Below are 14070 nucleotides of genomic sequence, written 5' to 3'. Positions count from 1 at the left end.
CAATCAAATCTCTCTTCAGGTGTTTAACAAGCTCTTGAGTCTGGCCAGCACAGCCTCATCCCAGAAATATCAGTCTCACATGTGGAGCCAGATGTTGGTATCCACCTCTGGATTCCTCAAATCCATTTCCAACGTCTCAGGGAAGGACATCGGACCCCTCATCAAACAATGGGTGTATCCTTCAAATGCTCAGCCTTTATGTGGATTGAAGTTATGTTTCTTGATTTCTTTTGTGGCTCCTAAGAATACTTAATTCTGATTGGGCAGTTGCTGCATTCTGCCATCAAAACAGTTTTAGCTCCTTTAAGACTTGTCAGTAAATGACCACTGTTATGATTGGTTAATGTCAGAGATGTGAATCTGCTGTCTGAAGTGGATTCATCAAAACAAACGTTCTAAAAAGGGTTACTCTTTCCTTATCAATTTGTCCTTTTGTCAGGAGTAACTCATCAGGGTCCCTGTGGGTAAAAAAGTCTTAAATTTAGTTAATAAAGGCCATAAAAAGCCTTTAATATCTTATATGTCATAAGAAATGTCTTAATTTCTCAAGAGGTCTTAAATATGGGGACAGAATAACAGGAATCGCGACATGGCTTATTGTGAATATTAAACTTCAAAGGGTGATGATTTAAATACATTTGAGTGCTGCACATTTCACAGTAAATGCATCAGCCCATATTTGTATGCAGCGTACACACACATTAACCTATGGATCAAAAATAAGCAAATTTGCATTCTCATCAGAATATAAATTTAACCAGTTATAATTTTAACTCGAAATGTGAGGTTTATCATTTTATAAAACTTTGTAAAAACCTGTATTTGTACAGTAACATTGTTTAAAGCCAGAATTGCGGGATATAAACTCCCAATTGTGAGAAATAATAAGTTGCAATTACCTTTTTTATTTTTTATTCCATGGCTGAAACATTCCATACCTGGCTCATTGATTATAAGTTTTATTTGCTTTTTATAGTGACGTGCCACTTGCATCCACGAACAGTGCAACATTTGGTGATCTTCCCTGGCAAATTCATCTCTGTGAAAACACAAATGTTTCAGTTGCTTTTAACTTGAAAAATGTTGAGCTCAAGTTCTTAAGTATTGTAGTTCTTCAATATATTATTACCGTTGACTCATCAACCTCAGAGACCAGAGTGGGGTGGTAAAATTCTTTGGAAGTTTTGCCTTCAACAGGAAAAGAAATGTTTTGGAACTAGAGATCCGTCAGGACTACACTTCGTCTGGCACACAGAAATATGTGGTGAGTGACTGCAGAGAGAATACCATAAGGAAAATTGTGTGAGAGAATATATAGATGGATAAAAGAAAGTGTTTCAGGTAGTGAAAGCACAAAAATGGTCTTATAAGTGGTCATCATGTGTATGCTTTTGATTTTCATCAGGGCCCTATTAAAGTGACAGTGCAGGAATTGGATGGGTCATTTAACCACACATTGCAGATAGAGGAGAACAGTCTCAAACATGACATTCCCTGCCACTCCAAAAGCAGAAGGTAGGACTTGCTTCCAGAACAAATATCATGCTTAAATCTAATCAGAGTATATGCCTATATATAATAGCAGGTTATTGGTGTTGTTTTAAAAAATCTTCAATAATGAATATCTTAATAATATCTTATATCTTATAATAATGTCATTATCTTCATTTTTTATATATATATATATATATATATATATATATATATATATATATATATATATATATATATATCTATCCTCTTACATTTTCTCTCTGCCAGGAACAAGAAGAAGAAAATCCCTCTAATGAATGGAGAGGAAGTAGACATGGACTTGTCAGCCATGGAGTAAGCGGTTTTTATGATTTATGCTTCCATCCCATGCAGATCAATGAATGTTCCAACATTTAAGTGGGCAACACTTAGGAATTGCAAGAACATTTTATGCTCATTTCCACCGAGCGGTACAGTATGATTCAGGACGGTAAACCCTGATCCGGCTTGCGTTTGAACCGCCAACAGTACCCTTACTTGATAGACATGGTGTAGCGATCAACGTCATTCTCACGAGAAGAAGAAAGCGACACAGTAAACAACAATGGAGGACAGCAGATCTTGTTCTTGTTCACAAAAACACAGCTGAAAAAGGATGTGCAAGTAACGATTCTCTGTCAACCAATCAACGTTCTGCAGTGAGTCTAGCTCCACCCTTAGGTACTGGGTACTGTGCTAGTACCCCAATGGAAGCGTCACAAAAAAGTGGTACAGTTCGGGATTTTGGTACTATTCACAAATTTTGACAATGGAAATGGAAATATTCACGTATTGTACTGTACCGTACCGCTCGGTGGAAATGAGCCAGTAGTTAGATCTAGAGCTGCCCCCGACTAAAGATTTTTCTAGTCTACTAGTAGTCTACTAGTTCATTTAAGCCATTAGTAGACTAAACGCCTTTAGAGAGAAATGCAGCAAGCTTTCTATAGATATATTTCTCATGTCTGGGAGGCAAGTAGCCTATACTCTGAGTTTCAGTTCATTTTTGTGACGCGCTTCATTTCACGGAGACGGCAGAAAGCGAATCTTGTTTGGTTTCTTTATTTTACAAAAGCACAATGTTTTGTTATTATTGTGTGTCTACACAAATACAAGTAAACCTCAGATAAGAGTATAACTCTTATCTGAGATTTATCAGAACTTATCTGATTCTGCGACTTACCGACTAATGCAGTTTTGGTGGACTAAGCCTTCTCTTTTTAACGTTTAGTCGACTATTAGGAGGCAGCCATAGTTAGATTAATGCCTTTCTACATATTTGTCTAATTATGGAATGTATCTTTCTGTTCAACATGCACACACAAAATTTATGTTCTTACACAAACAAGAGACAAAGAGCTTAGTTTCTCTTCTTCTTGTACATTCTTTTCTCTCCTTAATGCTGAATCAGCATTTAATTAAATGCTAAATTTTGCGTAGCCAAACTGTTAAAATGATTATAAATGTGAAATATTAGCATCGTAATCTTAAGTATAAAAATAATTCTTCCACAATAAACAGATTAAGACCAATTTTATAATTGCACTGTTCTGAACATTAATATTTTATGTGCAGCTATAGCTATAGCTATATGGAGATGTGAGAGAGAGATTTGTGATGACTAGTGTTGTTGTCTCTCGGATGTCAGAGCAGGAAGGGCTGCCACAGGGAGCTAGAGAGATCAGCCATTCTCAACAACATAGGGTGAGGATGAGGAGAGAAGAAGGTTACAACCACTGTACACAGCACTGTGAACTCAGGCATTGGTTAAACAGGTTCATATAGAATCTACCTTTTTATCCTTCTTTCATTCTAGCCTACATTTTTCAAATAATATCCTTAGTCAGAATTTAGAATCCATGGCAATTCCAGGCTATAGGAAGGTCCTTCAGATTCTTTTTAGTCCAAGTCAAAGAAAGCTAGATTAATTTCAGCATCATACCTGCAATAAACCATTTTCCTCTGTTTTGACGTCACAGTGCTGACTCTCCTCTGCTGTGGATCCGAATTGATCCAGACATGTCCATCCTGCGGAAGGTAGAGTTTGAACAGGCTGATTTCATGTGGCAGTACCAACTACGGTTTGAGAGGGATGTAGTGGCCCAGGAGGAGGCTATTTCAGCGTTGGAAAAATTTCCCACTCCTGCGTCACGACTTGCTCTTACGGATATCCTAGAACAAGACCAGTGCTTTTATAAAGTCCGCATGCAGGCCTGCTTCTGTCTTGCTAAGGTAAAACAAGTATTAAGCAACACAACCACTTACAACTGTGATGATGATAAAAAGTGTTTATTTTGCACCTGCTGAGCATATTAGAAGGATTTGTGAAGGATCATGTGACAAAAATGGCCAAGTAATGACACAGGAATAAATAATATAAAAAAATAAAATAAAAAGTTAAAATAGGAAATGTATTTAAATTGTAATATTTTACTGTATTTACTCTATTTTTGATCAAATAAATGCAGCCTTGAGACTTTTTACTGACAAACGCAGACTACAGCTGGCAAGTTATATAGGCCTAAATTATAGCAGAATAATGATGTGCAACATACCATTCTTTGCTTGTATTGCAAGAGATGGTAACACTTATGTTTAGGGTCCAATTCTCACTATTAACTAGTTGCTTATTAGCATGCATATTACTAGGGTATTGACTGTTTATTAGTAATTATTAAGCACATATTAATGCCTTATTTTGCATGACCATATTCTACATCCCTTAATCATACCCAATTCCTACCCAATACCTTAACTTAACGACTACCTTAGTAACTATTAATAATTTGTTTATAACTTTAACGTGACAGTAATTGAAAATTTCTAAACATAAATGTGGCAATTAACCAGTGTACATTACTGTTAATGTATTTGTAATTTGTAACTTGCATTTGTAACTTTGTTTACCTTTGTTAGATTGCTAATTCCATGATGAGCACCTGGAATGGGCCCCCAGCCATGAAGTCTATCTTTACACGCATGTTCTGCTGCAAAAGCTGCCCAAATATCGTCAAGACCAACAACTTCATTAATTTCCAGACCTACTTCCTGCAAAAGGTAACACCTGATTTTTGTCCTCAACCAAAAGTATCATGGAGAACAGTTGGTCCTTGCGAACCCAGTCATTCATGGCAGGGATGAAATATCACTGATAAAGATGAGGAAGCTCTTCCACAGGAAAGATGCTAGAGGGTGGTTCCCAGTGGTACTTCAGTGGCTGATAAATATGTTTTTCTTAATTAGCAATTAGTGTTTACTTATTTTGTGCTAGATAATTATTGCAAACTCATTCCCTGCCATATAATTTACTAGGAGTGGGTTGAAAATATTGATTTCTCGATTTCACATGAACTTGAACATCATACGAATGTCTCATGTAATCGTGCAATTAGTGTTTCAACCATAGAAAGGCATCAGTAAAACAGCTTGCAAACAATGTCACGTAATTTTACATTTACTTCAGAAAAAACATTTAGTGTCCATAGATGGTTAGTAGGGCTGTGCGATTAATCTTATTTGATTTTTGATTTTGGCTACCAACGATTATGAAAACAAGATAATCTAGGTAAAACTATTATTGTGCCGCGGCCTCATTCCTTCCAGCGCAGCTTCCTTCACATGTTTTAATGTGATTTAAACCATTCAAGCGCAAGAAGACTCACTTTCTATTTTCTGTGCTGTGCACACATCCAGAACGCACGCACAGAAAGCCGCCTCTCATACTGAATAGTGCGCGATACTGAGCTGAGTTCTCTTCTGCTTCTTTTTGCTCTTGAATACACACAAAAATGTGTCAAGAAATTCTCGTTAATACAGTCGGTTATGTCTCAAGGGAACATAAATAGTTGACAAAGAAAACTCATAACAGTATATTGGATCCGTGCAGCTCTTAAAGTGACAGCAGCCTAAAATTCCTGCTGTCATCTCTATAATAACTTTAATCAAACAACAAAAGACAAAGAAAATTCAGTCACTGTTTTTGACTAAATAATATTGTAACTATATTTGTAATGTATATTTTATTTATAAAGTGCAGTGTTATTTTACATTTGATTACAGTTTCTGAACCCGAAAAAATCTTAATACACTGTTTATTTCAATCGTATCTTTGTTCAGTTGTATATTTTGTGCGTTTCTCTACTGTGTACTATTGTATCAGTTTATTATTTTCTAGGGCTGTAGTCAACCAAAGAAATGCTTAGTCGACCAAAGTCCTGTCCTGCGCAACGATTAGTTGACTAAAAAAAAAAAAAAAAAAAACGCGTTGCTTTGACATTGTGGAAAATAGAATAATAGAAACAAAATGTATTAGACTTTTTACCCGTTATTATAAATCTAAATTAATCTCGTTTTTAATTTAGGCTAACTTAATTTCGTTTTTCTTATTTAAATTTCGTTTTTCTTATTTAAATTTCGTTTTTCTTTATTTAAATTTCGTTTTTCTTTATTTAAATTTGTTTTTTCTTTATTTAAATTTCGTTTTTTTCTTTATTTAAATTTCGTTTTTCTTTATTTAAATTTCGTTTTTCTCTATTTAAATCTACCCTTTACTGTGTCAGTAATTTGTTAGTCAGAAAAATATTAGACTACCTTAAAAGTATTGCTTAAGTTAACAGACTGTGCGTTTTATATCACTAGTGCAGTGTCCGTTCTCAGAGCATATAAGCCCTGCTCGCGTGAGGTGCGCCGCTTCCCGCTCGCGCTGTTCTGTAGTTTACTATTAATTCTGAACGTGTCGCGTGTCTGTCTATATTGCACCAAATGCGACTCTGCACTCCCTTGTGAAGTCGATTGGATGAACGGTTCTCGAAATAATCAAAATGCAAATGGACAAACAGACACATAGAGATTACTATATTCCTTACTGAGCGCGAAGCAGCAGTGCAGCCTACGAGTGTTCTACATGGTGCGCTAAACTGTGGCGCTGTTACAAAATAGCCTAAATTAAAGCATTTAAAGTTGGGGATAAAACATAGGCTAATTATATTTAGAATACAGTAATATATAACTGCTTATAAAAGAATAAATATCAAGGAGTAAATCAATGAAAATTTCTTTATTGGTGAAAAAAAAAAAAAAAAAAAAATGCAACTGTTCGACCAATGAGAATGTCAGTCGACCAAGACGGCATCGACCGATTAGTCGACTAAACAACTAAAGTTGACTGCCCTATTATTTTCACCATTTTTATTTTAACTTCACTGATGTATACAACCACAACTGTGTGTACACTACAGTACATGTAGTGACCCCTAATCCCATTGTCTCTTGACCTTGGTACTTACCTGTTGTCATAGTTAGTCTTTTTTGCAGTTTACAGTGTGGATGTTTTACTCTTTATTGTTGTGTGTATTGAGCTGCAGTGCTGGTGAAACAATATTTCCCTCAGCTGTATACTGTATATTGCTAGAATGACACTAAAGTAGACTTGACTATTCTTTTCTTGTAGACTATGCCTGTGGCCATGGCTCTGCTCAGAGATGTTCAGAACCTTTGTCCCAGAGAGGTCCTGAGTTTTATACTGGACCTCATCAAGTACAATGACAACCGGAAGAACAAGGTAATAGAGCAAAGAAAAGCAATTTGTAGAAAGCATATGAGTGAAAGTATGAGCATTTTTGTGAAAGGTATAAGGCTAAATGCAAGTGTTCCAATGGAGCTAATGCTGAAAGCTCATGGTTTTTCTATAAATTGCTGTAATTATTGACATAAATTACTTGTCAGCGGAAACATCACAGAACAGTTGTAATTATGTGTTTTCCCCACTGCAGTTTTCTGATAATTTCTATCGTGCTGAGCTGATTGATGCCCTGACAAATTCACTGACTCCTGCCATCAGCATTAATAATGAGGTGCGCACAGTGGACAACTTGAATGCAGATGTTCGCCTGATCTTGGAGGAAATCACACGCTACCTTAACATGGAAAAGCTGCTGCCAAGCTACCGTAACACCGTAACAGTCAGGTGTGTGTTCCCTTCACATCACCTTGAGGGCCTAAGCACAGGTTTTCAAACCCTGGGTTGATTAAAAGTTACATTAAAAATAAAAATATTTTATTCAAAATAAATTTTATAATATTATTTTATATTAAAAAATTATGTGATTTAATTATGATTACAATTTCTATACATTTTACAATGTAATAATTTCACAGTTAATCTCCAAATTAATGTAGAGACAATATAAAGACAGTATATTTTAAGTACTTGTTTAATGGCATCTTTTTATGAATGAAGCCCAGTATCACTGATACTAATACAGCTTCTGATGTCTCGATGAAAATGATAGTAGTGTTTATAATGTTTTTAGTAGGCATTTCGCTTTAGTTACCGGTACCAGTTGGTGGCGCTGTGATTATGACTCTCAACAGTCACATCCATGTGATAATCCTCCTTCACCAAACATGCAGCTAGATATAGTTTGATCTAAATCACTCAAAGCATGCAAAAGATATTAGACACTGCCTGTTGTCCTTTTTCACCATCAGTTTATTCCCCCGGTGTGGTGACAAATCAGGTTCTCCCTCGAAATTGGGTCTCTGTTAGGTCCCCAAGCGATCCCATTGGTTCAAATTATTTTAACAGGTACTCTTTTTAGTGCCTGATTACAATTCCTACAAAATCATGTTATGATAAATGCTGTGTGAACTACATTATGACCATTAATGTCTTCATTAGTTAGCTTATGTACTAGCATAACATGCATTACAAATACCCGAATAGCCTAATAGCTTAGTTTATACATGCATTTGCTCTTACCATACATCATCTTTAATGACATCTTTAAAATCATCTTTAATGTAAGTGTTAAATGTCCAAATATTTCAGTTATAAAAAGAATGTAATGATGTTCAATTATTTACTTGTTTAATAGGCTATTATTATTATTATTATTAATTAATTGATAGAGACCCAATTTCGAGGGAGGACCCGATTAGTCATAACACCAGCACATCGAAACCGTTTGAGATATCAAAAATCTGTTTGCAATTTAGCATCCTTAATGTCTTGGCATCATAAGTATTATACTTACACAGAGTGAATTGCATAACCAGATTACTTTTTCAAGTAACTAGTAAAGTAACGCATTACTTTTAAAGTGCCCCTATTATGAATCAAAAGTCAAAAAACACTTTAATTTTCTCATAATATACATTGCACATCACCACATTGTGGTCAAACAACACGCGTTTTGCGAATCCCGCTTTGAACCGAGATTTGAAAAGCAGTCGTCAGTAAAATTACGTCGTCAGTTTGTGGGCTTGTCAGGTTGTTTCTGGGTAGACAACGTACAACATAGGCGAGCATTATGCAAATGTATCTTCTAGTGACGTAGAACCGTAAAGCAGTAGGATTCGAAACAAAAACGACTCGTAAAGGCAGTTTAGAGTCGATTCTTTCTTTTAAGAGAAAATAACTTTCTTTATTGTGCACTTTAGACTTTACAACTTTGCAGAACATTTACATTCACAAATGGCTATATTACCCACTTGCATGAAAGGGAATATTCAAAATTTTGGGAACAAATTTCAGTTACTTTTTAAAACAAGTAATGCAAGTTACTTTGCTTTCCCATTCATTGACTCATGTTGACTGTGCGCTGTGTAAACCTGGTTATTGTAATTCTATACCAAATGTGAGCATGCATTTACTGTATTTTTCTAAATGAATAAAAACCATGAAATGCAAACTCAGATTATTACGCAAACCTGCACTAATTAAATTTTTAATAACACAAATATACTTTATAATATACTTTATATATTTAAACTCACTTTATTAATCAATGTGTTTGCTGCTTACCTTCGATGATCCAATTCAGCCATACTTTTAAGCAACAATTACTGTAGTTAAACAATCACATTTGTTTCTTCTTTAGTCTCCTTTAAGTAAGAGTGGTGAACTTTTATCTTCTGAGTCCTATTCTTCTGCAATCCATAATGGTAGCACAGCTGAAAGGTTTGTGCTGCGCCCTCAACTGTAACAGGCGTAAATTTGCATTTCCTTCAGCTTGAGGCTTATTCATTCACTTATGGTGTGAAAGGGCCTTTACATTTGCCAAAGCTAGAACTCTCTTCTTTTTTTTAACAAACAAGCAGCACTGCTTATACTTAAATTGTATGTATAATTAGTATACATGACTACAATTATATAATATAGAATTACATATGACTACAGTCATTCTTATGTGAATAAGTTCATGACTATGAACCTCTGTGGAAGGTATTTAATGAGTAGACAAATTTTGTAGTCATTGTGTAAGCCTAGCTATAGGTGCCACAATCCCTAACCCCACTTTAAACCAAAGACATTTTTGACCACAGCATTTTTGACCCTTGACTTATTTATTTTTTGATTATTCCAAATCATCCACTGAGATTCTTACTGTTTCCCTATTTTGTAATTTATTTAATTAGATTTTTAAGCAATTTAACCAGTTAAACCTGGAGTCTTTGGAAGTGACAAATGAAAAACAAATCAAACATATATTTCAGGTTTTTCAAAATAGCCACCCTTTGCCTAGATTCAATCTCTGCACACTCTGGGCACTCTCTCAACCACAATCTGGAGATGTAGAAGTTTTAATCTTTGCTGGACGATTGTCCATTAAAAAATGATCCATCAATAATAATTTGTTGGCACTTAAAGAAAACTAAAGTATTTAAACAGAAGCTTTTATATATTGAGTCCAGACTTTTTCCTCCACCTCTTATTTGCATCTGTATTTATTTTATTTTTTTATTGTTATAATTCTGTACTGTAGTTGCTTACGGGCCATTCGCATGCTACAGAGGAACGGCCACATCCCTAGTGACCCCAGCCTGTTCAAGGCCTACGCTGAGTATGGCCACTTTGTGGATGTGAGGATTGCAGCACTGGAGGCTGTTGTAGACTATACAAGAGGTACACACTCTTTTCTTTAACCACTCATTTTCTTTCCACCCTTCTCTTTCTTCTTTTTGTTATGAAAACTGGGATAATTTAGTTGGTCTGGAATTACTTAGTCTTTTTTCTTTTTTTTTAAGTCTGCATTGTGGAGGCTGTATAGCAACTGTTCTTTCTACATAGTAGGTCTCATTGTCAATGAAATTGAACCCAACTTCATTTTCATCAATACAGCAATACATATACCTTTGTCGAATGCGGTGAACTATTGAAGTTTATACATGAAACCTTGAAAGAATGTTTATTTCTCTTTGTATGGTTAGTGACAAATTGCCAGTTAAAGTTTTATGTGGAAAATGGTGTTGAAAAGCCAGCCATGATTGTTATGGGTGAGTCTGTTCAAGGCTTTCCAGTAAAGCAATAGAAAGCAAAGTAAATAAATATCAAAAATCAGTGATGAATATATTATTGTTGTTTTTTTTGTTTGTTTTTATTGTCGTCACTTTTACATCTTTCTGAACATGCAAATTCTTTGCTGTAAACAAGCATCTAAAACAGAAATCCCTTGTCTCAAAAAACAAGGGTAACAGACTTCTACAGAAAGACTGGTTGCCCACTGAATCTAAGCAGGGCTGAGCCTGGTCAGTACTTGGATGTGAGACTTCCTGGGAAAACCAGGTTGCTGCTGTTAGTGAGGCCAGCAGGGGGTGCTCACCCTGTGGTCTGTGTGGGTCCTAATGCCATAGTATAGTGACGGGACACAATACTGTCAAAAAGCACCGTCCTTCGAATGAGACGTTAAACCGTCGTCCTGACTCTCTGTGGTCATAAAAAATCCATGGATGTCCTTCGAAAAAAAGAGTAGGGGTTTAACCTTGGCATCTTGGCCAAATTTGTCCTTGTCCATCATCATGGTGTTGGTTGAGGAGATTTACCCTGCCATGTAAAGTGCTTTGGATGCCAAAAAAAGAAGTGCTATATAAATATAATTATTATTATTATTACATTGACAGAATCCTTGCATAAGAAGCCGGGTCAATGTATCTCTTCAAATTATCTTTAGAATCAACAAAAAAATACCAGTAAAAAAAATGTAAAATAAATTATATACAGAGGAGGGGGAAGCACTCCCAGCCGTAAAGAATGTTAAAAAAAATATACATTGTTTTTAAAAAAATGTAAATCTTCAATCCAATCCTGTATTAGTGGAGGGTTAGGTTTGTACCAACATCTAATTATACCTTTCTTGCTTGATGCAAGGAGTATACTACACATGTATTTGCTTCTACTTTCCCAGGAGACCATTGAGACCTTGCTAGGTAGAGTACCTTAAACCTGAAATCAATTGAAGTGCCTGGAACCTTTTCTAAAACAGTGTGGATGTCTTCCCAAAATATGTGGTAATGATTAGCATCAAGAGAACCACATTGCATCCAACATCTTGAGTTACCTACAAAATTATTCTAAAAATGAATCTTCTCCATTGGTTGAGCCTTGTGGGCCAAGGTATTTTGATGATTGCATTATTGTGGATCTTCATCAGACGGTTTCATTTTCTGATAAAAATGTTGTTTAAATTAGAGCTATCTATAGAAGTCCTTTTGAATTTAAACCAAATTTTTCTTTAAGAGATTGTTAGTGAACAATCTCCATCGCACACCTGCAGGTGAAGGATAACAAGACCCAATAAATAGGTCGTTTCAGCAGATAAGGAACTCCCGCACACTATCGTTACTTGCAATATTTATTAACAACAACGTTTCGGTCACACGACCTTCATCAGGAATATACAAATGCACAAATTAATTTATTTTAAGATAAACACATGACTAATCAACAGAGCTCCATCTGTAAACAATTAAGCTCATTAAAGGTACATAATTAACACCACATCATAAACAATTACAAAATGTGATAGTTACAACAATCAGCAAAGATCCCCCTGTAGGTTAACAAGATCATCGAAAACACATAATCAACACATCATCATCAAACAGTATCAAATTGTCATTCTAAACAGTTGCAACAATTCACAAGGCTCCACAATCACTAAAACTCATTGAGAAAACATTGTAGAACAAAACACATCATTCAAAATGACAAAATATCACTACAACATTACATTAAATAATGCTTCATCATTCATACCCCTAGGTGATAAAGTTTGAAGGGTATAAATCCCTTCAAACAGGTCGTGTGACCGAAACGTTGTTGTTAATAAATATTGCAAGTAACGATAGTGTGCGGGAGTTCCTTATCTTTAAGAGATTGAAAATCTAACAAAAGGCTCTTCTCCGACCATATTTTGAAGCGTGAGCGCAAAATATATTAGTTGTCAAGACAAATATTCCTCTTTCTATACTCTGAAACATGAAGTGAACTTTATTAATTTAGCCCTTGGTGGCCTGATTGTTTGGCCGGTGAAGAAGAGCTTTATAGTTTGTCAACATCTTGTAAAACGTTCATTTTATGTTCTGTATATTGGCAGTTGATAGGAGTTCCAGTGAACTGCAGTGGCTTCTGGATCTGGTACAGAATGACCCAGTCCATTACATAAGGTCAGTAATGATTTCAAACACTGTCTTTCACTGTGTAGTTTTTTTGTTTGTTTTTGTTTGTTTGTTTGTTTTCTTGTTTGTTTTTACACTGACCATTGCAGAGAAATTTGCAGTTTCTCTGGATTTACAATTTATATGTATGTGTTTGAGTAAAATTTGTATTGTTCTATGATCTATTGACAACATTTCTTCCACATTTCAAGAAAAAATATTGTCATTTAGTGCATTTATTTGCAGAAAATGACAACTGGTCAAAATAATGTTTTAAACAACATCATACTAATGTTTCAACTTAGTCAGAAATATTGATTTCTGAATTCTTATCTAACTAATAACCCGTGATTCTGGCGACTATGCTGTTCTTGTGCTTTTAGATTTAATTGCTGCATTTTGATACAGTAGATCATGCTGTTCTTATTGGCCGGTTGGAACAATTGCAGGCATTACAGGCAGTTCACTGGACTGGTTTAAATCTTATCTTACCAACAGAATCTTCTCAGTGAAGATTGGAGAACATACCTCTAGTAATGCTGTGTTATCTTGTGGGGTTCCTCAAGGGTCCATTTTGGCCCCCATTCTTTTTTCTTTATACATGCTTCCACTTGGTTCTATTGTTAGAAAACATGGGCTGTCATTCCATTGTTACGCGGCCGACACTCAAATTTATCTGCCATTAAAATGGTTTTCAGATGGTCTGGACACTCTTATGGCCTGTTTGACTGATGTAAAGACCTGAATTTTAATGAGAGTAAAACGGAAATTATTATATTTGGACCTTCCGATTCCTCTATCACTCCTAAACAAAATTCTGGTGGTTTGTTCTCTTGTGTGAAGCCCTGGTTGAGAAATTTGGGCGTGGTGTTTGATGAATCTCTGAAATTTGATAGGCAGATAAATTTAGTAGTGAAATCCTACTTTTTCCAGCGCCGACTGCTATCAAAAGTAAAGACATTTCTTTCTTTTAAAAATTTCAAAAAAGTAATCGAACTTATTTCTTCAATGCTGGATTACTGCAGTTCTCTTTATGTTGGGTTTAGTCATTCAGCTATTTCACGATTACAATTAGTCCAAAAGGTGGCAGCAACGGGTGCACAAAAACGGGATCATATCACT

The 14070-nt window shown here is 35.4% G+C and overlaps 1 protein-coding gene across 1 annotated transcript in view; it reads left to right on the top strand.

Moving 5' to 3' along the window:
- Positions 1-14070, top strand: part of taf2 (TAF2 RNA polymerase II, TATA box binding protein (TBP)-associated factor) — a 47537-nt gene that overhangs the window by 21929 nt on the left and 11538 nt on the right. Inside the window, exons 12-21 of the mRNA XM_079895301.1 lie at positions 20-174; positions 1150-1264; positions 1406-1515; positions 1762-1827; positions 3492-3744; positions 4429-4569; positions 6962-7072; positions 7284-7477; positions 10278-10417; positions 12888-12957. Of these exons, the coding sequence (XP_079751427.1) occupies positions 20-174; positions 1150-1264; positions 1406-1515; positions 1762-1827; positions 3492-3744; positions 4429-4569; positions 6962-7072; positions 7284-7477; positions 10278-10417; positions 12888-12957 (1355 nt within the window). The remainder of the gene's footprint in view (positions 1-19; positions 175-1149; positions 1265-1405; positions 1516-1761; positions 1828-3491; positions 3745-4428; positions 4570-6961; positions 7073-7283; positions 7478-10277; positions 10418-12887; positions 12958-14070) is intronic.

Source organism: Squalius cephalus (genome assembly GCF_949319135.1).
Source record: "Squalius cephalus genome assembly, chromosome: 15".
Classification (NCBI taxonomy): domain Eukaryota; kingdom Metazoa; phylum Chordata; class Actinopteri; order Cypriniformes; family Leuciscidae; genus Squalius; species Squalius cephalus.
The sequence above is the reverse complement of the archived record's forward strand: the minus strand, read 5'-3'. Positions and strand labels throughout refer to the sequence as shown.